Source organism: Lasiosphaeria miniovina (genome assembly GCF_030549165.1).
Source record: "Lasiosphaeria miniovina strain SMH2392-1A chromosome Unknown B0T26scaffold_1, whole genome shotgun sequence".
Classification (NCBI taxonomy): domain Eukaryota; kingdom Fungi; phylum Ascomycota; class Sordariomycetes; order Sordariales; family Lasiosphaeriaceae; genus Lasiosphaeria; species Lasiosphaeria miniovina.
Genome location: NW_026848220.1, coordinates 3,072,718 through 3,095,082, shown reverse-complemented (window position 1 = coordinate 3,095,082; position 22,365 = coordinate 3,072,718). Strand labels below are relative to the sequence as shown.

General features: G+C 54.7%; 9 protein-coding genes across 9 annotated transcripts; 4 read left to right on the top strand and 5 right to left on the bottom strand.

The window, feature by feature from the left end:
* Window positions 1-619: 619 nt before the first annotated feature.
* B0T26DRAFT_633521 (uncharacterized protein) lies at window positions 620-1,566 on the top strand (the record flags this gene model as incomplete). The annotated part of the gene is made up of 3 exons (XM_060436546.1): window positions 620-696; window positions 739-1,046; window positions 1,142-1,566. The coding sequence occupies 3 exons, from the start codon at window positions 620-622 to the stop codon at window positions 1,564-1,566; spliced, it is 810 nt and encodes a 269-aa protein (XP_060302699.1).
* Window positions 1,567-4,611: 3,045 nt separating this feature from the next.
* Window positions 4,612-5,806, top strand: B0T26DRAFT_818327 (uncharacterized protein). The gene is made up of 3 exons (XM_060447391.1): window positions 4,612-4,806; window positions 4,917-5,076; window positions 5,302-5,806. The coding sequence occupies exons 2-3, from the start codon at window positions 5,061-5,063 to the stop codon at window positions 5,601-5,603; spliced, it is 318 nt and encodes a 105-aa protein (XP_060302698.1). The 5' UTR covers window positions 4,612-4,806; window positions 4,917-5,060; the 3' UTR covers window positions 5,604-5,806.
* B0T26DRAFT_685837 (uncharacterized protein) lies at window positions 5,807-6,259 on the bottom strand. Its single transcript, XM_060440887.1, has one exon. The coding sequence runs from the start codon at window positions 6,089-6,091 to the stop codon at window positions 5,846-5,848; it is 246 nt and encodes an 81-aa protein (XP_060302697.1). The 5' UTR covers window positions 6,092-6,259; the 3' UTR covers window positions 5,807-5,845.
* An 882-nt stretch (window positions 6,260-7,141) lies between these two features.
* B0T26DRAFT_37959 (uncharacterized protein) lies at window positions 7,142-7,946 on the bottom strand. Its single transcript, XM_060434698.1, has one exon. It carries the CDS (start codon window positions 7,651-7,653, stop codon window positions 7,234-7,236), a length of 420 nt encoding a protein of 139 aa, XP_060302696.1. The 5' UTR covers window positions 7,654-7,946; the 3' UTR covers window positions 7,142-7,233.
* Window positions 7,947-13,370: 5,424 nt separating this feature from the next.
* Window positions 13,371-15,066, top strand: B0T26DRAFT_37839 (uncharacterized protein). Its single transcript, XM_060434694.1, has 3 exons — window positions 13,371-13,699; window positions 13,785-14,074; window positions 14,123-15,066. Exons 1-3 carry the CDS (start codon window positions 13,552-13,554, stop codon window positions 14,852-14,854), a joined length of 1,170 nt encoding a protein of 389 aa, XP_060302695.1. The 5' UTR covers window positions 13,371-13,551; the 3' UTR covers window positions 14,855-15,066.
* Window positions 15,067-15,989: 923 nt separating this feature from the next.
* B0T26DRAFT_745814 (uncharacterized protein) lies at window positions 15,990-16,511 on the bottom strand (the record flags this gene model as incomplete). The annotated part of the gene is made up of 2 exons (XM_060444618.1): window positions 15,990-16,360; window positions 16,451-16,511. The coding sequence occupies 2 exons, from the start codon at window positions 16,509-16,511 to the stop codon at window positions 15,990-15,992; spliced, it is 432 nt and encodes a 143-aa protein (XP_060302694.1).
* A 2,208-nt stretch (window positions 16,512-18,719) lies between these two features.
* On the bottom strand, window positions 18,720-18,994 carry B0T26DRAFT_613579 (uncharacterized protein; the record flags this gene model as incomplete). Its single annotated transcript, XM_060435938.1, has 2 exons — window positions 18,720-18,851; window positions 18,917-18,994. Coding segments are annotated over 2 exons (210 nt in total), but the record flags the coding sequence as incomplete, so codon positions are not given.
* Window positions 18,995-19,665: 671 nt separating this feature from the next.
* Window positions 19,666-20,643, top strand: B0T26DRAFT_634233 (uncharacterized protein; the record flags this gene model as incomplete). The annotated part of the gene is made up of 2 exons (XM_060436609.1): window positions 19,666-19,758; window positions 19,891-20,643. 2 exons carry the CDS (start codon window positions 19,666-19,668, stop codon window positions 20,641-20,643), a joined length of 846 nt encoding a protein of 281 aa, XP_060302692.1.
* A 59-nt stretch (window positions 20,644-20,702) lies between these two features.
* B0T26DRAFT_37786 (NUDIX hydrolase domain-like protein) lies at window positions 20,703-21,983 on the bottom strand. Its single transcript, XM_060434693.1, has 5 exons — window positions 21,665-21,983; window positions 21,536-21,570; window positions 21,351-21,472; window positions 21,105-21,281; window positions 20,703-21,001 (listed from the first exon to the last, which is right to left on the bottom strand). Exons 1-5 carry the CDS (start codon window positions 21,704-21,706, stop codon window positions 20,763-20,765), a joined length of 615 nt encoding a protein of 204 aa, XP_060302691.1. The 5' UTR covers window positions 21,707-21,983; the 3' UTR covers window positions 20,703-20,762.
* Between the last annotated feature and the right edge of the window lie 382 nt (window positions 21,984-22,365).

Genomic DNA, 22,365 nt, shown 5'->3' with positions numbered 1-22,365 from the left:
TCGAGGTTCAATTAAGGTGTTTGGCAGCGATCTTCGTCACATTGCCAATGCAAATCCCGAATCCCAAAATCCCACGGGGGTGGTGGTGGCGGCGGCGGCTGAGGGAGCAGGGGCATAGTGTCGTCCAAGCAACAACCACCCTCAAGGCGGGCAAGGCATCCAATAACAGGCCATCGTGAATCCCATCTTAGCCAGGCAGATCGGTAAATCACTTTTTGGTCACGCATGCCTCGAATGTCCGACAATGACACTCTATCAGGCTGTGAATGATCGGTCAGATAGATTGGGCCGAGACAGGACCACCACGATGCCCGAATGGATGCAGCATCCACTACAGTGGCTTCAGTGCCCAGGGCAACCTGGTGGTGCGCGCCGACCTGTCACACACCTGGACTGTTATCTGGCGCTGCTTATCTGCCAAGGCTGGTGCTATGTACATAGTACCTAGCAATCCACAAACGGCAGGCGGTATGGGTTTCTGCCTATCGGGTTTCTTATCGCGTCAACCTTCTCGGATATTTCTCGCGTCGGCAGTCAATCGAATGCACACCAGCGGCCATCAGGGTGTTCTCGCCACATCCCACACCCCCGCTGGCCACAACTCCCAACCCAGCCCAAAATGGCAGGGAAGGAAGGCGAGTGGAATCAGGTCGGCCGGAAGCATGGCCGCCTGCGTCACATAGCCAAGGCCTCAAAGTCAAAGCCGGCCGCGGGAGGGGCCGACGCCGCGAGCCCGAGTCCAGTAACCTTGGCATTGGAACCGGGATTGGACCTCGGGGGGCTCCGGCCAAATCCAAACCCCGAGCTCACCGTCAGCGACATCCACCGCCACCACGAGGCAGCCACCCAGGACTGGAACTCGTCCGAGTGCTGGAAGTCCCTGCAGGCCATCCTCCTGGAGGCCACGGCAGCCCAGGGCCGCCCAATCGTCACCAAGGCCGTCTTCCTCGGCCCAGGGCCCTACGACCCGAGTAACGGGAGTTTCGCTGCCCGGCGGACCGCCCACATGCAGACGGCCGCCTTCCGATCCATCGTCCGCACCATAGGTAGGTGCTTCCTGCCAGCCAAGTGCCAACCAAATACGGACTAGGCAGTGTAAGTCTCAAAAATGAGCCACTGACGTGTGTGTGTTCCCCGCCAGACTCCCGAAACGGCAACGGCCGGGCGGCGGCTATCAGGTGCGTGGTGCAGGAGCCGTGCTTCACGCCGACGGACAAGGAGTTCTGCGCGGCGGTCGGGCTCGAGGTGGCCGAGAGCCCCGCCGCCTTCGCGCTCGTCGACGAGGCCACGCTGGTCTTTGGCATCCACATGGAGCTACCGACGTACCACCAGGCCCTCCGTGGTTGCCTGCCCGCCATCTTCATCGGCGCCGGCCTCGGCGAGTGGCAGACGGTCAAGGACTTCGACCCGGCGAGCGGCCCGCTCCTGGCCCCCATCGCCGAGATGGATGCGGCCTTTGACAAGTTCGCCTTTCCCGACTTGAATTACATGTTCTCGAGCACCGCTGTGTACTGGCGACGGGGCGCCGGTGGCGATGGCGCAGAGTCTACCTCCACGGACGTGTGAGTTTCCGTGGAGAGCCGGTCTATGGCTACGGAGATTTATTACAGCGCAGCCGAGAGGCTTCGGCTCTTCTCATTCGGCTTTTCTTGTTGCTATCCCTTTTCACACACGGCAGCACAGTTTTCCTCCGGTTCATCAGATCATCTATCCATAGTGATACCTAGCTTCTTTGAGAAGAAAAATAAGTGTGAGAGGTGAGCAAAAGATGATTAAATGAAGGTTTCTTGTCCCCCTGTAATTTCAAATCAACTCCGAGTTGAAGGAACCGCCTTCTCGAAGCAAGGTAATTAATTCAAACGAGTCCAGGCTCTTGGTGTGTAAGCTGTGAGGGTCCACAATCACAACACATCTCGCCGTCGCAGTGAGGACGATGCACCCGTCCGCCATTTCAGTGGCACTCGGCGGGAGACTCCTTTAATAGTTGTCACTTATTATCCGGAAGATCCGGGAAAATAAACCCTGTGCTCAGTGTTGCTTACAACGTTACGAGAAGACACGCCTGCCAGGGTGCATGGGTGAAGTGGACTTTATTTGATTTGATTTGATTCTTAAAAGCACTGCTTATACGAGACACCAAGGATCAAACAGGCCATTCGGCCAATTGCCTCGTATCTTTACCCACTAATTACGTTCCTGGTTTTGGCGGGCCAAGGTTATGTGAAACCATGGCTCAGTTGGTCAGGAAAGACTGAAAATTGAGAATGCGGATGAAGGGAGAGAGATGGAGATGAACATGGAAACGAGATATCACTTCTCAGAGTCAGAGCCAAGTGCTACAGTGAAAGTCTCCGAGTCCAATTTCGCACACCTTTACACAACAACCCCAGTCTTATCGGGCAGAGAGTGAACTCGGGGTGAACGACCTCGATCCAAAAGTTACGGCGGCTATGTTTGAGATGTACATATTATGTTCAGAGGGGTTGACTACCTGTTTTGCTAGTCAAAGACTTCAAGCTTGTGAGACCATCTAAGTAAGTGTCATGCAGCGTGAGATTGAGAAGACAGGAGGTAACCGAGAGTTCAATTCTCACCGAGAGCGAGTAATACTGATCAGCACTCAGGTCCAGCAATCCCGGATGTTGTTGATATGTTGGTTGGGCCCTGAGCAAGGACTCGTCGACGAGATGGGGGCCCTGTCGACCCGGTGCTACCCATCTCCAGCGGCACGCCAGGCTATATGATATTACCAGGCCAGAGTCACATGAGCCCCAGCTGGGCGCTGAGCCACACCCCCCCACACACAATGTATGTGCGCGCGCGTTCCTGAGCTAGGCAAAACAAGAAGGATCCAACACAGGATAATGATTGGAGACGGGCCTAGAGGGATTGCGGCATGACGTGCACGTCTGTGGCACATGTTCGCAGCAGCAGCGCCGGCAGTCGTGCGAACCTCCGGTGATGGACGATGGCAGGACCAGCCGACTAGGTAAGGTAACCTAGGTTTGCAACCCCGAGATGCGGTGCCCACCTCACCTCACCTCGTCTGCGCCGTGGAACAAGCCATCCAACGTGAGAACGCGTCTTTCCGTGTCTATCCGCGCTTGTTGTAATCGTATCCGCAAGGTACCTCACCTAGGTACTCACGGCCAGCGTATCGTAAAAAGGCACCCGGCAAGAGAGCAGTGTTTGCCATCAGAGGAAGCGCTGCGGAAGGAACGAGGATCTGGCAAAAATGGAGCGCCAGTCCATGTCAAACGCGGCGGCGGTGGTGACGGCGGCACCGTGCAGAGCGGAGTTGGTACAGGCGGCGTGGTTGTGCTTCTCGAACTGAACGATGCGGGGGCAGACGACGGACGCGAAGGAAAGGCTTCTCTTAGTCTTAGCTTACACTAGACTTGGAGGGAACTCTCAGTTGCCGACAATCCACGCCGCAACACGCCGCTGCGACGCCGCCGAGAGCTGACCAACGGAGGATCTCGGTGGGATCTCTCATGTCTGACACAGCCGGGCCGTTCGACGGTCAGGATGGGCGGGTTAGTTGGTTGCGATTTTGTCCGTCTTTCCTTTTTTCCATTTCCTTGATTCGCGAACGAGATAACGACATCATCAAGCTTCAAGCTTGGACGTTGGGGAAACCACTGCCAACATGACGGGAAGGTAGGTGGGTATCAAAGAGCCCGAGAGCCCGAGCCCGAGAGCCCCACGTGAGCACCACTTTGGCCCCGCCCGCTGGGGACGCTGCTCATTCAACGTCGTATCGTGCTCCAAAAGGGGGGGCCAAAGCGCGCAACGACGCGGATCGCGGTGGTGGTGCAAGCGGCGGTGTTGTGACTCTGGGCGGGCAATTTGACGAGATTACGGCGACCGGGGTTGGCGATTCGTTCTGGAAAGGCGCAAGAGGCGGGCAGGAGCGGGCAGTCCTTAGCGGCGCATTTTGCTGCCAGGGTTGCGAGGGTTGGATATGAGGCTTCGCCAACGCCACACCCAGTCTCCCTGGCTCCCAGGCAGGAACTGGCGACTGGGGGCCTTCACGAGTCTCGATCAGGAAGTCGTATTCGCCGAGACTGCCATCTTTCCGACTACAGAATCTACTATGTAGTGTACAAAGTAGGAAGACGAACCAGCAGGGGTTGTTCAATATTGATTATTGACACCTCCACTCCTCGCTTGTCCCCTCTCTCTCGTTGCCTCTTTCTTCTATTCTCCCTTTTCCCACCCAGTGCAATGCGCTCCGGCGCAATCGACTGACAGCTTCTCCTCGCGACAACACTCGGCTTCTTAGCAATTGGAGCTTGGCTATTGAATCAACGCTTTGACACGAACGAGTGGGACGGACGGCACGCACCTGACGGGGATTCCCTAGAGAACCAGACCGGCCGAGAGATGGGCCAGCTCTATTAGCCGAACCGCATTGCTGAGAGAGCCGCCCGACAGCTCAGTCCGATGGGCGACCCTCCGCAAACCAATCCACTGGCTGTGGGTGGTCCGCACCAGCGCGTCCGCTTCGCCGAGCAAGCCCCCGACGCCAACGCCGATGCCGACTCCGGACTCGCCATCTACAGCCCAGCAGCCGCGAACCCGCACAGAAAACTCGGCGATGCTGAAGCTGTGCCCGAGGTATATTGGGCAGACGACCGCGACAATGATACAATTGACACCAACAACGTCGCAAACAACGATGCAAACCTAGCGCAGTACACCTTTTACCGCGAGGGCACTCCGACGCCACCTGAATTCGACGGCAGAGAGAAGGAGCCGCTGGGCCATGGCGCGGCCGCAGGAGTGGGCGCTGGAGTTGCCGGCGTCCGCGATGCCGAAGGAGACAATGGGCGCAGTTACCCAATCTTTGGCAATGCTGTCCACGACAGCAATTGGAGCTCGGCTGGCAGCGACGGAAGCTCTTCACGGTTGAGCAAGAAGATGCTTTGGATGCTGGCTGCACTGGCTGCCCTCCTCCTGATTGGCATAGCCGTGGGAGTCGGCGTCGGCGTTGGACTCTCGAAAAAGCGCGCCAACGACGAGTCTTTGGCCATGTCAAGGTCCGTCCAAACCTGAGTATGCGCATGTGCGCTTGTAATTGTGCCTCTTGTTTTCGCTGCTGACACGCGCCTGCTAGTTTCTCGCCTTCCCCAACGACAATACGCCCCGGCTCTGCATTGACAGCAGCAACCCCGGATCCTTCTTCATCTACCTCCACAACAACAGAAACCACCGAAACCACAAGCTCCAAAAGCTCCACTTCATCTCTTTCCCAGATGCAAGCAACATCGACGGCCGTCCCGGCAACCTCGAAACCAGCTATTGTCTCGGATTGCCCTGCCGCGAATAACACCATATATCAGGTCCCGGGCTCGACTAAGTCGTTCTTGCGCCTCTGTGGCGTCGACTATAGCGGCTCGGGCGCGACAGATATTCTCAACGTTACCACAACAAATATGGCCCAGTGCATGGATCGGTGTGCAACGCTGGACAAATGCACAGGCTGCGGATGGGGGTTCATCGCCGGAGACGTCGGCGATGCGCATCGTTGCTGGATGAAGACGGCCTTGAAGACCGGGCACGAGGCGACGACGGACTGGTGTTTTGCCATATTACGGTGACATGCTTTCCTGCCACCAACCATGCCATCCACGCTCGCTCGATTTCTTACGCCTCCACATGATAGAAAACAACACTAGATACCCCGGCCTATATAGGTACACGATCCATGATCTCACTGATACATATTACTCGCATATAATACATAGTTAATTGCCATTCTTAAAACCATGTCCCGACTACTTTAGGCCGTAGCGTATTCATCTTCCCGCGGACTTCAGGGGTCGCTAATACGAATGCTTGTTCAGGTCTCTATCCCAAAGAGCTGCAGCATAAATCCCATGTCTTCGTGCATCAGCTTGTCCCAGTTCTCGTCTTGGAGCATCTCCTCGACGCTGTCTCCCGCTCGCTCCAAATACCACGCTCCGGCCGCCACCATCTCAGCCACCAACGACTCGCTGGGCCCGTTGCTGATGTCCCATTGGAGGTCGACAGCCTGGTTGACCGTCTCTCTACCAAATAAGATCAGCGCCGACCGGAAGATGGCCATGGCACCGTCCTCGGCGACAGCGAGGCACCCGCTCTGGCCCTCTCCTGCTCGCCTTTCGAGTACTGCCGCCGCCACCCTGCCAACGACAGCCGAGCGCGCCGCGTACGTCCGGCACAGCTGCCGCACAAACGCCACGACCGCTTCGCGCAGCTGCCGCACGCCGCTGCCGTCGCCCGCCCACCGCGACCGCAGCGATACCAACAACGCGAACAGCGACGCCAGGAACTGCGCCATGTCCCCGTTCACGCCCCGCCCCCCGTCGCCCCCCACAGCAAATTCCCAGTCGATCGCCGCCACTATCACCGGCACAGCAGCAGCAGAATCGGCAGCCGGGTTTGTTGTTAGTGGCCGCGACACGAGCACCGACCCCGGGTGGAAGTCGCCCATGGCCAGGCACGCCTCGCCGGCGTACGGCTGTGTCCGAACCGCGTCGTTGTGTACTCGCTCGAATAGTCGTGATGCTGTCGTCGGAGAGAGCCCGCCCTGCTCCTGCAGCCGCGCTAGCACAGGTGCTACCGCTGCGCTGTACACAATCGCTGCTGCGTCGGCTGCTGCTGCTGCGGCTGTCTCCGCCGTGCCATCTCCACCGCCGGATTTACCCCGTGACGATGATAACGACGACAACACGGCACCGAGGCTCGCGGGGCTGTGCACGGCAGCCATGAACGCGCCCAGCCGCCGGCCCATCTCGGCGCAGAACTCCGCGCCCTCGGCGAACACGCTACCACTACTACTATTAGTCCGCGAGAAGAAAAACACATCCCACAACGTCGCCAGCTGCGCGCCGAGGTCTTCCATCGCCAGCACCCAGCGCGCCGTGTCGTGCGCCACGAGCCGCGGGACTGTGACGCCTTCTCCCCCTCTTGCGTTGAGTACCGCCAGCGGGCCGTCGGGGCTGAAGAGCCTCAGCGTCGTGGCTTCGACTGTCTTTTGTTCTTTGTCGCGCTCGTTGTGTTAGCAAGGGGTTCATGGGCTATGGTTTGTAGTCTGGGTGACCAAGGGTAATGTCTCCTTCCTGGTTGATCGCCAGCATGAGGTATTATTGTATTGGTATTGAAGTATTATAGCCGGAGAGGGGAACACACAACACACACGACCTTTAACAGAACCGTATCGACTTTGTGACAGACAACGCCGATTAATCAGATAGAGAGGCAATATGCAATGAGGTAATTACTTGCCTGCCTGCCCTGCGAGAAGGGCGCCGACGCGCCGACGGCCGCAATGAACGGCGGCGCATATTTCATGACGAGACTTGCTGGCGGCTGCTGCTGCTCCCCATCCTCGAGCGAGGCATTATTGCTACTGCTGCTCGGCTCGCAAAGACGCGCGCGCGCCGTGATGTTCACCAGCCCGCCGCTCAGCGGCTCCGTCTCGTACCGGCTGCCGGGGTACTGAGATGATAGGAATGTCGCAAACTGTCCGGGGCCAGGATTGGTGGTGGCTGGTAGTTTGGGTTCGGATGCGGCCGATGGCAGTGGTGATGATGCTGTTGCCGCTGTTTGAGGTGGCTGCATCGGTCGCTGCATTTCAAAATGCCCAAACGAGGTCCTCTTTGCCATTTCAACGTGGAGTGAAATGTCTCAATAGTTCCGTGATTATTCTTTGATTTTCCAGGCGCTTGTCGGCGCTTCAGATGAGGGAGGGGGTTAGTCATGAGAAAGTTCAACCTATCGTTGGACGTGTTTGAATCATTGATCGGTCATGGCATGTCTCTGAGAGGAGCAGACGTCGGTCGGCTGCGCAGCATGCAACCAATCGGGCTCCCCGACGAGCTCACGTTGAGCTAGAGCACTACCAGTGGTACCTTGGACGCGTCAAGTCATCAGTCATCATGGCTGCGTGAAGAAAGGAGGGCCTAAATTCGAAGCGGATAACACGGCGAGTGTCTAATTACTATTCACAGTTGGAGGCTTCAATTTGGGAATGTGGCCGAAATAGTTTCTGCTCGTTGATTTAAGTAATTAGGATTCTTTGGCCCATGCCAGTCTATCTTAGTGTTGCACGAAAACTCTTCGGTTGGCCATTAAATAGTCGTTCAATTGTTGTTATGGCTCGGTTATACTAAGGTAGTTTGGGTTCCCTTCATGTATTATCAAGCATGTTGTATTCAAGTGTACTAATAAGCAACGATTGACTCCCGGTAATTCCCCTTCTCAGATGATCGTGCACTTCGAAGCTTCCAAGTTCCCCGTTACTAGTACATTTGTGAGTCGAGGTACTGGAACAACAAGATGAAGCCAGTCTCTGAAACCAAGTAGATAAAGTGTGATGGTTCTTAGGTGTTCTTGCTTTCCATAACTTTCTACTTGGGGTGAAGTCTTTCGCTGGAAATAACATGATAGTTATTAAGGAATTCAAGTAGAACTTGACTGAGATAGAAATCATTCCCGAACTAGTGCTAACTGATGTTGGAGATTAGCCAAAAGTTATAAATTATAATGCACCGCACTTCCAAGTTCATTTTTGCCGAGTCGATATCAGACACCTCGGGATATTATGGCTAGGTCTTAATTGATTCGTGCAAGGGCTCTAGTCGGGACATGGTACTTCTTTCTCGTCATTATTGCATGGATATAACGTGTGTGATAAGCGAGATGAACAGACAAGCGAGTTGAACACTTTTGACGCGACGCGCCTCCTCTCTACAAAACACCAAATTCCTCAACAAACTCAAATGTCTCTTCCTTCATACGAAGCTAGGGTGAATTTGGCCCTCAGGGCTATTCAAAACGACCCAAAACTCAGTATTCGAGCTGCAGCAACAACATATCAAGTCACGGTAAATACTATACGCAACCGACGCGACGGCAAACCTGCACGACGTGATACTCCAGCCAATTCGCGTAAGCTTACGGATTTGGAAGAGAAAACGATTGTTCAGTACATCATTGAGCTATGTGCGCGCGCATTTCATCCCCGGCTTTCGTACGTAGAAGATATGGCCAATCGATTGCTACGCGAACGCGACGCGCCCTCTGTCGGTACACGCTGGGCTCACAACTTCGTCAAGCGCCAGCCAGAACTTCGGACGCGTTTTACGCGTAAATACGACTACCAGAGGGCCAAATGCGAAGATCCAAAAGTTATTCGCGAGTGGTTTGCGCTTGTGCACAACACGAAGGCCAAGTACGGTATCCTTGACGAAGATTTGTACAATTTCGACGAGACCGGCTTTATGATGGGCATTATCATCCCCGCTATGGTAGTTACTACCTCTGATGGCCGTGGTAGGGCTAAGCAAGCCCAGCCTGGTAATCGAGAGTGGGCTACAGTCATCCAAGGAGTGAATGCTCTAGGCTGGACTATCCCACCATTCATTATCTTAGCTGGGCAATATCACCTTGCTAACTGGTATCAAGAGTGCAACCTTCCGGGTACCTGGCGTATCGCAACAACCGACAATGGCTGGACTACTAATGAGAAAGGCATGGATTGGATTCGGCACTTCGATTTCCACACAGCATCTCGTACGAAGGGAATATACCGACTGTTAATTCTCGACGGCCACGATAGCCACCACTCCGAAGAATTCGAGACTTACTGCCGGGAGCACAACATCATCACACTCTGTATGCCTCCGCACTCTTCACACCTACTTCAGCCATTGGATGTTGGTTGCTTTGGGCCGTTGAAGAAGGCGTACGGCTGTCAGATTGAGCAGCTGATGCGGATGAACATCACACATATTAGCAAGCTGGAGTTTCTTTGTGGGTTTAGAGAGGCGTTTTTTGCTTCGGTTACGGAAAGGAATATCCAGGGGGGGTTTGCTGGAGCCGGCCTTGTGCCGTACGATCCAGAGAGGGTGATATCCAAGCTGGATGTGCGTATTCGGACTCCAACACCCCCAGCTACAAGCCCAACTACATCGCTACCTTGGGTCTCCCAAACGCCACAAAACCCGAGAGAGGCTGCCTCACAGTCAGCGTTCATCAAAACTCGAATTTCCAACCATCAGGGCAGCTCTCCAACACCAATGCTGACTGCTGTGGATCGATTAGCTAAAGGTACGATGGCTATGATGCACGAGGTGGCTCTTTTGCGTACAGAGGTCTCAGCACTTCGGAAGGCCAATGAGGGGCTTAGTAAGCGACGGAGAGCCAAGAAAACACGTGTTCGGCTTGGAAGATCACTTACTGTACAAGAGGCACAGGATCTACTGGATCAGAAGGCTGTGGGTGGGCAGTTGGTCCAGGAAACACGACAAAATGGTGGTGGTGCAGGGGGGTCTCGTACGAAGATTCGATGCTGTGGCGTATGCGGCAAGCCTGGCCATAATGCACGTACGTGCAAGGAGGCTGCAGAATCGTCTGATTCATCTGTTTCCGATTCAGTTATTGTTATTTCCTAGTGTTGTGGTTGTGTAATTGAGGGTAGTTGTGGTGAGGTTGTGGAAATTGTTCAACTCGCTTGTCTGTTCATCTCGCTTATCACACACGTTATGGCTATTATTGTGCTATGATTTGCAACATATACTTCGCTCATTTGGCTGTTTTAGTTTAGATACCTCTCAACCAAGCTCTTATGCTCCCAACTAGGTTCTCCAGACACTTGAATTATCTTAATCCTTATAGCTCATGAACGAGCCTCGTACGAGAACGGCCGTACCAGGTGCTAGGAATGCCTAGGCGTCCTAATCCGAGCTCATGCATATATTATTACCATCGATATACCCCCTTTGAAAGCTCATTTTTGTGGGGAATATTAGAATGGACCGAGTATGTTCTGGGTTCGCTGGAAACACGAGTGCATGAGATATTTACCTTTCCAACGACCAAAGCTACCTCGTATCCTCCGTGTTTGATGTGTCTTACACGAAAATTGAAAGCGAACCGTATACTTTGAATATTCGTACGAAGGACGCTAGTAAGCCCCCGTATTAGTCCATGATTCTAACCCAACGACCGCATCACTAAGATCTGACTCCTTAACCAGCTTTCTCCGCCTCGTTACTTGCCGCGCTCTGACTGCTCGATCAAGTCTGGTTTGCTACCAGGACGCCCGCTAAGTTGTTTCAACTGCACCGAAGCCGTGAAGACGCCGTGGCTCGCTGCGCCAGAGTCTGGGCTCGACCATTCAGCACCCCCACGGGCACCTTCAGCTCCCCCAGATGACACGGCAGACAAAACTCGGGCTCGAATCACGTCAGCGCGCCGGCCGTCCCATGACGGGACTACCTCGGTGAGCTCCCTGCCCTGCTCCCCCATTGAGAATGCGGCACCAACAGCAGCGGCATTTCGAGGAGCACCAGAAGCGTTCGGACCGACCATGGCATGGAGGAAGGCACTACCTTGGCCACGTCCTCGTGCCCCTGGGTGGCGATTCAAGACTGACAGGGGAACGAGTCATAGTCGCGAGAAAGCCGCAGGTTGGCAGACTCGCGACGCCGCGGCAGGGCGCAGCCCGCTGATTTGGAAATGCAGACGCCAATGGCAACGAGGGGAAAGCCTGGCAGTTATGTAGGATGGACGGGAGCATTGGATTTAGCGATGAATTGATGCAGACCGGGAGTGGAGCAGCAGGCTTTTGCGCATCACGTCAACGGGAGAATTGAAATTGATTGAATGCACGCCAACGGTAGTTAAGGTTGGCGGGCCATAGTATTCAAAGCAGCGGAGGGTGCAATGCACCCGCCTTGCTAGACATCAGACGGACGGGACGGGATAATTAGGAAGGGACTACCTGTAGGTAGAGTTGGAGGAAGGCACATTCGTGACTACCTCATGCCGCAATACCCGCTACCCACTGCTTCTCTCGCCCCCCGTCTTCATCTCGCCCCCCGTCTTCATCTCGACCCCCGTCTTCATCTCGTCCCCCGTCTTCATCTCGCCCCCCGTCTTCATCTCGCCCCCCGTCTTCATCTCGCCCGCCCGTAACTTGTGTATTAGCACCTCCAGGTCCTTCGACGGTGGCTTGCGCGGCCCCCACGATGGGAACCCACGGGACAGCCAATCGCTAATATCGTTCGCTGGCCATATTGGATCCACATTTTCGCACTTCTTTCTCCTGTTTCTTGGGTGGCACAGCGGAAGAGCGGAACTCGCATTGTGCGACTTGCCGGCCCTGGGCTGGCTGTCCGAATGAGCTGCCCTTGGCCGTGAGGTGACTAGCCGTCACCAGCCACAATGACGGGCATGCGGCACGCTACTAGCGCAGTGCAGTGCAGAGCAGTGCAAAGCAGTGCAAAGCAGTGCAGTGCAGTGCAGTGCAGTGCAGTGCAGTGTAGTCGACTGCAGAACCAAATGCTTAGCACCAGGCCTTGCCGCGATAGGCTCTACGGTGTTATTATGTTAATCTCACCGCTACTGCGCGCAGTGCAGCAGCTTGTTCGTCATTGTTCAGCCGTGGCTGCAGACCCGGCCCGGTTCGTGTCTTGAAAGCTGCATCGGTCGACTTCCCACCTGGGCAGTTGACGTCTTGCCACCGAGCACACGAAAGAGCCACGAAAACACTCGAAGAATCTCGCATAAGTGGGCTCGATTCGGTCAAAGGGGTGGGCTTTGGTCTTGTCGCCTTATCGGTGGCCTATGGGGACTGCCGGCGTCGCCGCCTCCAGGTGTCACCCAGACCCTCCAGTTCAATTGAACATGCCTTCTACTTTTATCATCTGCCAGACCACCTGCCAGCCAGCGTAAAACGCACCAAAACTAATGCCCCCGGACTAATTGGCCGCTCAGGGAAGGTATTTGACAGACTTTTGAAACCAATCTCCACTTTGGGCCGGAAAATTCCGAAACTGGTCGGATACTAAAGACATTGTCATCCTTTTCATTCTTGCCCTATTCTTAGCTAATGCATCTTTCTCTCTCTGCTTAGCGCCTGGCTTAGCCGTGTTTTCTCTTGCTGGGCCTCTCGGCTCGCCTGCGTGTCCAGTCAGTATGGTTCTAGGGATTGATTGTTTTCGTGGCTGACCTGCGCTGTCTTCGGTCACGTCGCACCGTATCCGTAGCACAGTTTGGCCCGGATGGGAGCCAAGCTCGTTTGTATGCAGACAAGAAACTAGGCGCTGGGAGCGAACCGGCTACCATGGTGAACAATCCTGCTAGTGTTCCCAAAGCCGCGGTTGCAGAGTCACCCTGGCTACCCACCCCGTCCATGCACACGCATCGGTCTACGATCGCCACACTGCATGCTTACATTCTCGGCATGGATTAATGCAGCATTGCCCCGTAAGGCTGAACGTAGCAAGTACGACATAATCCTAGAAGGAGCAAGTCCGTGTTCGTGTTTCAAGACAGTATCCATAAGCCTCTCCTTTTTCTCCTCCGTCATTCCGTTGGATCTGGACGTGTCACCACAACATGATGGACGCTACCCAGCAAACACGGCGGCGGCTTGCCTACTTGAGATTTATAATATCTCCGTTATAAATATTCCTATCAGAGGGCCCCTTTACCATCAGGCTCTCCTTGCCCGCATATCTACCCCCACACAGCCATCCATCCTCGCCCGCTCACTCAATGCTACTAACAGGCGTTAAAATCATGTCGTCCGCAAATACCCCCGCTGGCACTTATACCCCGCGTGGCTTCCCGCTAAGCGCACAGAAGACACGGCAAGTCTGGACACAAGAAGAAGACCGGCTGCTTTCTAGTGCCGTCGCAAAGGGTGAGTATAACCTGCTGCCCCGCCTTTGTCTCACCCATCGGTATCTCATTGCTGGTGTCCGCCGATCCACTAATCTTGTGCTCAGAGGCGCCCAAACATGGCTCCATCAGCTGGCACCGAGTCGCCGCCTACCTCCCTGGGCGCAACAACAAAGACTGCCGCAAGCGATGGCATTACAGTATTGCCAACACCATTCGGAAGGGCACGTGGACGCGGGAGGAGGACCAAAAGTTGAGAGAGGCCGTTGAGGTGCACGGCGCACGGTGGAGCAAGATAGCCGAGGCCGTTGGGACGCGAAATGGGGATCAGTGCTGGAAGCGCTGGTACGACTGCCTCGACCCCCGCATCGACAAAAGCCCCTGGACACCAGAAGAGGTAACTTTATATTTTCCCCCATAGCAAGCATCGCTAACTCGTCTATAGGATGCCAGGCTGCTGGAGCAGGTGGCCGAGTGTGGACGGAACTGGACCGAGATTGTCAACAAGCACTTTGCTAATCGGACTTCGCTCTCGGCCAAAAACAGATTCAGCATCTTGCAGCGGAGGAGACAAGACCGAAGCACCCTATCCCCCTCGCCTTCGCTATCGTCCACTGCCAACACGACGGGGTCGTTCTCGCCGGCTGCTACGGGGCCAGCGATAACCACAAGGCTCCTTTCCTCGCACATGACGGATTCAGACCCAGCAAACATGTTTGACCGCCTTATGATAATGGGCAGCTTTAATGACGTCGACCTTGGGGAGCAACCACAGACGTCGCTGGCCGACAGTTGCTCCTGGTACTGTGCAGACGGGGCCTTTTCGATCAGCAAACGCTCGACGCCGGAACTCGCGGCTGGGACGACAACCATGATGATTCCCGACAATGCGCACAACTACCAGTGGGCCAGTAACCCCGCCTCCGCGTGGGGTTCTCCCAGCTTCAGAGCACACGACGGCTTCGGGACCGACGGCAGCAACCCAGTCGCCCTTACAGCCATGAACAGCCCGCCATACAACCCCGGTTTGATGGCTCTGGAAACCTCGGGGGCTCCCAGCTATAGCATCTCGTCCGATTGCTACTCAAGCCATGGTCGTTACGATGCGCGGGGCCCCCTCTCGTCCATGTACGACGGCAGCTTGCTGGGCCCCCAGACTAGTTACACGTCGTGGTGATGCGAGCGGCAGGAACTCGGCTTTTCCTTCTTGTCTTTTCGTTCTGCTCCAGAGTTTCAATTTGAATTCTATAAACTTTAAAAAGGAAAGTTAAATGGCTACAATGGTTGAGGGTAGAGTTTGGATTTCTTTTCCTGTGGAAGTCGAATTGCGAGGCTGGACCTCGTACGGACACTCCCTTAGTGCGAGTCAGGTTGGGGCATGCATTTTCAGCTGGTGGGATCTAAATGGTCTCCTTTGCTTTGGTCATTCCATCTCTCTTGGGCGTTCTTTTTGTCCCGACCTCCTCGGGCGTCGGCGCATTGATTGGAGTAGTTCCTATCCTAGGACAAGGCTGGGTCTAGACCTACAGACAGATTTCTGTTGCATTCCGTGATTGAGATATCTATTCCCTCTCCCCGCTTGGGGCTATTCAGCGCTGTTATGGATGCAGGGTTAAATATCGGAATTCGGACACTCCGTTGTTCTCTATTGAAAACTGTGAGTGGAACAAGTCCTTTCGCTGAGATTCAGAGTAGAATAGTTAAACGGTCACGACTTTGTGGCGCATTTCGGACGCCATCGCTCGTGTCTTTGCGAGGTCGTGTTCGGATGCCATGGGCTCACGGCGTGGGTAGGTAGTGACGTGAGTTAGGCGCCTAAAGTCAGATAATTTTCGCGGAGGAGGCGGGTACTGATGGGATTGGGATCCGAGTGGTGAGGCCCGATCCTTTTTTTCTGTGAAACTAGTACAATAGTACCGTGGGTACCTAGTAGGTAGTGCCGTGGCCTCTGCGGTGAGCCGGGCATCGTATTGTAATGCAAAAAAAGAACATTTTCCTGTAGGTTCAATACGTGATGAGTGAGCTTACTAAGCTTACCTACTTCCATTGTATTCAGCGACAGTTTATCTAGGATTATTGCCCGCCCGCGATGTCAGCAAGATTTTAGAAGAACTCGGACCGGTGCCTATACGCTGCCCTGCAGGTCGCGTCAGATTTCACTGGAGCACGCGAGTTTAAATCACTATGCACAGTGCCTAGGATAGCAAGGCACTGGCTCCCACTCTCCTTCCTGGTGGCTCCGTTTGACACACCCCTCACCGCCAATCTATTTATCCATCTTGTAAAACTCCTCATCATCCTCATCTTCATCATCATCCCTCCTCCTCCTCCTCCTCCTCCTCCTCCTCCTCCTCCTCCTCCTCCTCCTCCTCCTCCTCCTCCTCCTCCTCCTCCTCCTCCTCCTCCTCCTCTTCCTCCTCGTCTTCCTCTGCCTCTCCCCCCCGATCCATCATCTCCCCCACACCAGTCTCGGCACTGTACACGCCGCGGACAAACAGGATGCAGTTGTCGATGTACCGGCCAATAGCTGCGTGGAAGTAGAACGCCGCCGTGAGGGGCGGCAGCGAGTGCAGCGAGTGCAGGCTGCCGCTCCGCAGCAGCGGCAGCGGGACGCCGCGGCGCATCCACGCGCTGAAGGGGTATTTCGCGGCGTCGTGCACCGCCGCACCGGCCGGGATGATAACTGTCACCGGCAGGGAACAGAGTCGGAGCGGGTCAGCATGTGTTGGTGGTTTTGTTGCGCAAAGGCAGGGATGGTATGGTTCGTAATTACCGTTTTCGAGAACAAAGTAGGGTGGGCCCTGCCAGACTCTGACTTGTACTGTGGAAGCCATTGTGTCACTTTGTGTGTGTGTGTGTGTGGGTGTGTGTGGTGTGTGCTATTCCTCGCAGGCGTGTTCGCTTGGCTGAGATGTGATATTCCATTTTCCTCTTGACTACCAAAGCGAGGTAACTAACAGGCGGCGTGATATTTTGTGAGTGGTGAGACTTGTGTAGTCTTAAATGTGTGAAGTGATGCTTTCTTTTCAAGTTAGAGCTCAGGAGAGGTAAGAGATTCGGAGACAAAAAAAGGAGTGGAGGAGGGAAATATATAGGCAGCGGGAACTGAGCAGAAGCTAGAAGCTACTCCACGAGAATCGTATCAATTGTGCAAGATTCCAGGTTGTAGATAGCTATATGAACAGTCTAGTATTTTTGCGTTCAATAGATGACTTTGCGGCTATTCATCTAGGCGGAAACTTTCCAGATTATCACGTCCGGAGCCCGCTGCTACTTGTATTGTTCTCGCCGCAAGATAATAGACATGAGATGATTCACCACGTACTTTTATATTATGCTTGCCCAACACATGGAATGTTGACAGCGCAGCACATAGCAGCGATTGCTACAATTAGGTTTGAAATAGCCTTTTACGATTTTACCAAAGCCGGTTGCTCAACGGGATCCCTATTCAATGTCCCGCGGAAAGTCGGGGAAGTCCCATTCGCAGCTTCGTCTTGCAGTCCTATCCTATTGTCTCCACAGCTGTTATCCAACCAACCCTGGAAATAAAGGTACGTAGGTAGGCAGATAGTAAGTAAGGCAGGTAAAGTGCTACTGATTACCAAGAAATTTCAAAAGACGGCAATCCCGCCCTGTCACTTTTGAGTAGGCTCTGATCAGAATTTGATACGCAAGTCATGCCTGCGCGCAGTCGATACCGGCTACTGTCGCAAGCGGCAAAGGGCTATTTCGGATTGGAATAATATATATTCTTTCCTTTCCCGAAACTCATGGTTTTGCGTCATCATCTATATATGTGTCTTTCGTGAGAATTATCTCAGCTACCTGAGCTAGCTCATCCTGCTCTTTGAGCTTGGCGGCAGTCTCACAACGACCTTTCCAACCGAGCAACATTCAGAGCGCAGATATGCCAGGGGTCGGTAATCTTTGCGGTGCAAGCCAAAGAATAATCAGTGCCCCGTAACAACACCATCGAGACGACGAAGAATATAAGATTCCGAAATATAAATACCCCGGTGCCATCGTCGACTGGGCGGAAGATGGCCCCAGAATCTTGACCAAGGGCGCCGGCACAAACGTGTTCATCGTCGTCAGCGTTCATCTTCAAGACGTATACCCAGCGCCCAAGTACCTACGTGGTGCGGAGCCGGGTCGTCGTCCCGCTGGGGCGACGAACGTGAGGCGCAGCTGCCCCGGATTATCTCAGCCGACGCGATCATGCCAAGATGCGGTGAAAAACGCGCTCATCCGTCGTTGTTGAAATCCCACAAAATCGGCACATGTCGTTTCGTGGTCGTTGATTTGCCCCCCCCCCTAGTTCGTGCATTTATCACAAGAAATTCGCACAATAATTTGGCACCGCATATTGGAGAACGGGGATGGACCCGAACGTAGGTGCCTTACAACCATATACGGTAGTCCATGTGGTCGCTAATTAGGAATTATATCGAATAATTAGATAGTGGGAGCGTGATTAGCGTACAATCAAACATATGCCGTTTCTTCCTCAATAATCCCTGACACTCTGCCAGAGGGCGGACGTGTCTAATTATTGCACTCTCCCAAGTGAACTAACTAGGCACTAGGCCAGGACTAAATAGACTTGTGATCTACCTAAACTGGCCTGGCTAACCACCTATAGCTGTGACGAATACTGTGGAGTAGACTCTTCAGAGGGTAGAAAGAGCAAGAGCAACACCCTTATTCTCTCTGGCCATGTCGATCATCTGTGGGCACTACTATGGTAGAATTGTAGTGCAAACATTCGGTGGCGAGATGGAACAATAGTTGTCCGTGCCGCTTTCAAGCTGTACGCGAGTTCTTTTCTTCACATTTGATTGTCTTGAAACATCCGACTCTTCCAGAGCACAATTCAACGTCTCAATTGGCGTTTAAATCAATGACCCTGATGCCTATGTACCTGCCACTAAACGTGGCGAGTTTCGCAGAGCATGGAGTCTACCTGAGCAATTCTGGGAATTCGCACGGCCGCTCATAAGTCCAGCATGTAATAGAAATCAGTTGGTGCTGGACCGGCCACCCTGGCCCCTGTCTGGACCCTGGGCGAGCCCTTGGCTCTGTCCGCCGCTGGCGTTCATGCCCTCGAGACCAGCGCCCTTCTCGACCTTGGGCACCGGGGCTGTCTTGTCTGCTCGGCTGTCTCGAGTCGACTTTGGGGGCGCTTTGTCAGTCAACTTCTTTCCACGACAATTCTGGTGGCATAAGTCAGACTTACTGGCTCCTCGCCGGCACCGTGGATGATGTTGTGGCCGGATTCGATGGAGTTGTCGGATGATCCGTCTCCGTTGCGAGGCGTCTTTGTTCCATGTGCTGATGACTTGATGATGAGAGGGGGTTGTTTTTTGGCGTGTTTTCTCACGGCGAATGTTTTGAGGGTGTCGTGTCGATGTTAGAACTTTTTGTGCGACAGGTGGTTTACGGAAGACCAAGAGGAGAGGAGAGCCCAATATTTGTATTCGGCACTTGAGCTATTCTGATCGATCGATCATGACGCAATTAGGTTCCTGTCGTCTTATTCAACCCTCGTCATGTGACGTCTGTGATGTCAACTGTGGGGCCGGGGGACACTCCTGGAACATTCGGCTCTCGGCATGGAAGGGTCCGCCTTTTAGCGGCCTAGGGGAAGGAGGCACGGATCTATTCCAGCTTGGCAGCCCTGAAGCGTGCCTTGTAGCCTGCCGCCCCTAATTTCCCCTCACAGTGGGGCCTTACAGTGCAGCCCTCCAACAACCTAATCCCGAACGCCCACGAGATGCGCACTCGGAGAGGCTCAGCCTCGGGATGGTGAGAGGCCTCTTGACACGAATTTGTCTATTTATTATCATGCCAATCACCCTGGCGGCGCTGTACCAGAGCAGATCAGCCATCGTCCGCCGCTGGCCCACGTGCATCCCGCAGGCTTCTGTCCTTAGCTGGTGCCCCCGCGGTCTCGCCATACAACGCGTAGGCTCTAGAACTGCTGCCATGTCGACCTTCCACCACCCGGACTTTGATGTCCCCGTCACGCTCCCCGACCGACTCTCGCAAGAGCAAGTCCTAAACTTTTACCCTTTTGCCGTATGTCAAATGTCTCAGCACAAGTGCCTGCCTATATGGTGGATACGGCTGTACACGCAGCAGCCCGAGATGTGCCATATAGCAGTAACCAAGTAACTTCTATGTGCCTCGAGCTAATGACAGAGCCCACAGTCGTGGATCTCGACGCTCAAGAACTCGCTGGCCCTGCAGACAAACACCCCTTCGCACCCGTTCCACTCGGACCCGTACTTTCTCCGCTCTGTCACGGTGCAAGCGTTTGACCTGTTCGGGCAGCGCGTCGGCTTCCTGAAGCTGACGTCGGACGTCTCCAACGGCGCGGGCGAGAAGCTGTCGGGCGCCGTGTTCTTGCGCGGGCCCAGCGTGGCCATGCTGGTGGTCCTGGTGCCCGACGACGCGCCCGCCGGCTCCGACGAGCGCTACGTGCTCCTCACCGTTCAGCCGCGCGTGGCCGCCGGCAGTCTCGGCTTCGTCGAGATCCCCGCCGGCATGGTGGACGAGGCCGGCAGCTTTGCCGGCACCGCCGCGAAAGAGATGTACGAGGAGCTCGGGCTCGAGATCGCCGCCTCCGAGCTGACGAACCTCAGCGAGCTGGCAGCGCTGCCGTCTGACGATGGGGCGGGGGCGGCCGAGACCAAGACGCAGGATGGCAACCTCCCCCGCGCTGTGTACCCGTCGCCCGGCGCTTGTGATGAGTACATTCCCATCTTCCTGCACCAGCGTCGCGTGCCGAGGGAGCAGCTGAGCGAGTGGACGGGCCGCCTGACGGGCCTGCGTGACGAGGGCGAGAAGATCACTCTCAAGCTTGTCAAGATGCAGAGTCTGTGGAGGGAATGCGCCAGAGATGCAAAGAGTCTTTCTGCGTTGGCCCTGTGGGAAGGCTTGCACAGAGAAGGAAAGGTCTAGTATTCTTCTACGCCCTCTAACCGGCTTGGACGTCTACCCGTTGTTTTGTTTCCACCTCTATCCCGTTACTGTCTTTCTATACTCCTCTAGGATGGTGTTTTTCTCACTCCTCGGACGGTCTAGAGTTTAAACTTTTTGGCTATTTCGATGCCCTCGGCGATGTTCGCTATGCGCGCGTCTATGGCGTACCCCAGATTATCCATCTTGATGCACGTCTCCCAGAGGTCGGCTAGCCGGACGTGGAACACCTCGATGAACTCGTTCTCTTCGAGCTCGGGCTTTGGGTTCTGGTTCGCAGGCAGCCTCATGTCGACACCCACGTGGACCATCTTCAGATTGGTGTTGCAGAAGCCGGGGTCTGAGGCGGCAAGGGCGCGCAGGATAATAAAGTGTCAGAAATAACGCAAACCAGACGACGCACATACGGGGGAAAAAAAAAGCAAGGATATGGCGAAGCTTGCCGTTCCACATGATGGGCGACGTCTCGAGGATGTGTCCCACGTAGCCCGTTTCCTCCTTCAGCTCCCGGATGGCCGCCTCCTCGGCCGTCTCGCCCTCGTCGACCAGCCCGGCCGGCATTTCGATGACGACCCTGTCAATCGGCGGGCGGTACTGCTTTTGCAGCACGATTTCGGGCCCTGCATCGTCAACACGGTTGGCGTGGGTTTTATGGGTTTGTCCAGAGGACCAACGGGAAATTGCTATACCCGACTCCTTTTCTAGTATCGCAACAATGCCTACGCCGTCGATTTCACTGCCCAGGGGCCTCGTTCGTCGTTCAGCGTACTCCCATGTCCGCGTGGTGCCCGTGGGGTCTTTGTATGTTGTTCTGGCTGGCTGTCAGATGTCGCCCGGTTGGATATCCCGGGGGAAGGGTTTGGGATGGATTTACTTGACCAGAGCTGTCCACACCGCCTCGCTTTCGAGCTGTTCGCCAGGGTTGGTTATGCTGCCTTATTTATTTCTTCTTTTTATGCGGCTCACTCGAGGCTTGGGCCGTGAGAGGGCGGGACAGACTTACGAGGGGCTCGGTCGAGAGAACCTTTGATACGCCTTGGGTCATCTCTTGTCAGGTTTAATATTTGCCTCTTAAAAAGATGGCAGAGTAAAAATGCGCATATCACCTGAAACATGGCCGATAATGCTCAACTTTTACATATCCATGGATACCTTTCCACGGCACCGCTGTGAGGGGCCCACTTTTCCGTGCTTTCACAGCGGTGAGAGCCCGCGCGCTCGCCGCTCGCCAGCGCATCGTGCTCCCCTGGGTTGCTGTGCGATGAGCTGGCCGTTTGTGAGTGGAAGCGCTGGAGGAGGCGTTTGCCCGGGTTTGGTTGCTCCATTCTTTTATTTGACGGGAACAGCATCCAATGCCCCTTTTCCTTCATTTCACACGGATTATCTCTTCCTGTCCCGGGCCTGCGCTGTTGGTATCTTTGCGAGGGTTCTGTCTCTCCCAACAACTCTCCTGCGAGAGGCTAACTGTTTTCCTCACCAGGAATACGGATTTCACCCATATATGGAGCCCCTAAATATTCTAGAATAATCCACAGATGCCTGCTAAATGCAATTAGCGTGCTATCTTCTCATTATGGACTATCTAGATACCCTACCCAAGCCAGCATTGGACAATATCCAGGAATAAGCCAGCCCAATTTCCCTCTCACCAGATGGTTGGGCGAGTAACGTGCGTGCGTGCGTGCGTGCGTGCGTGCGTGCGAC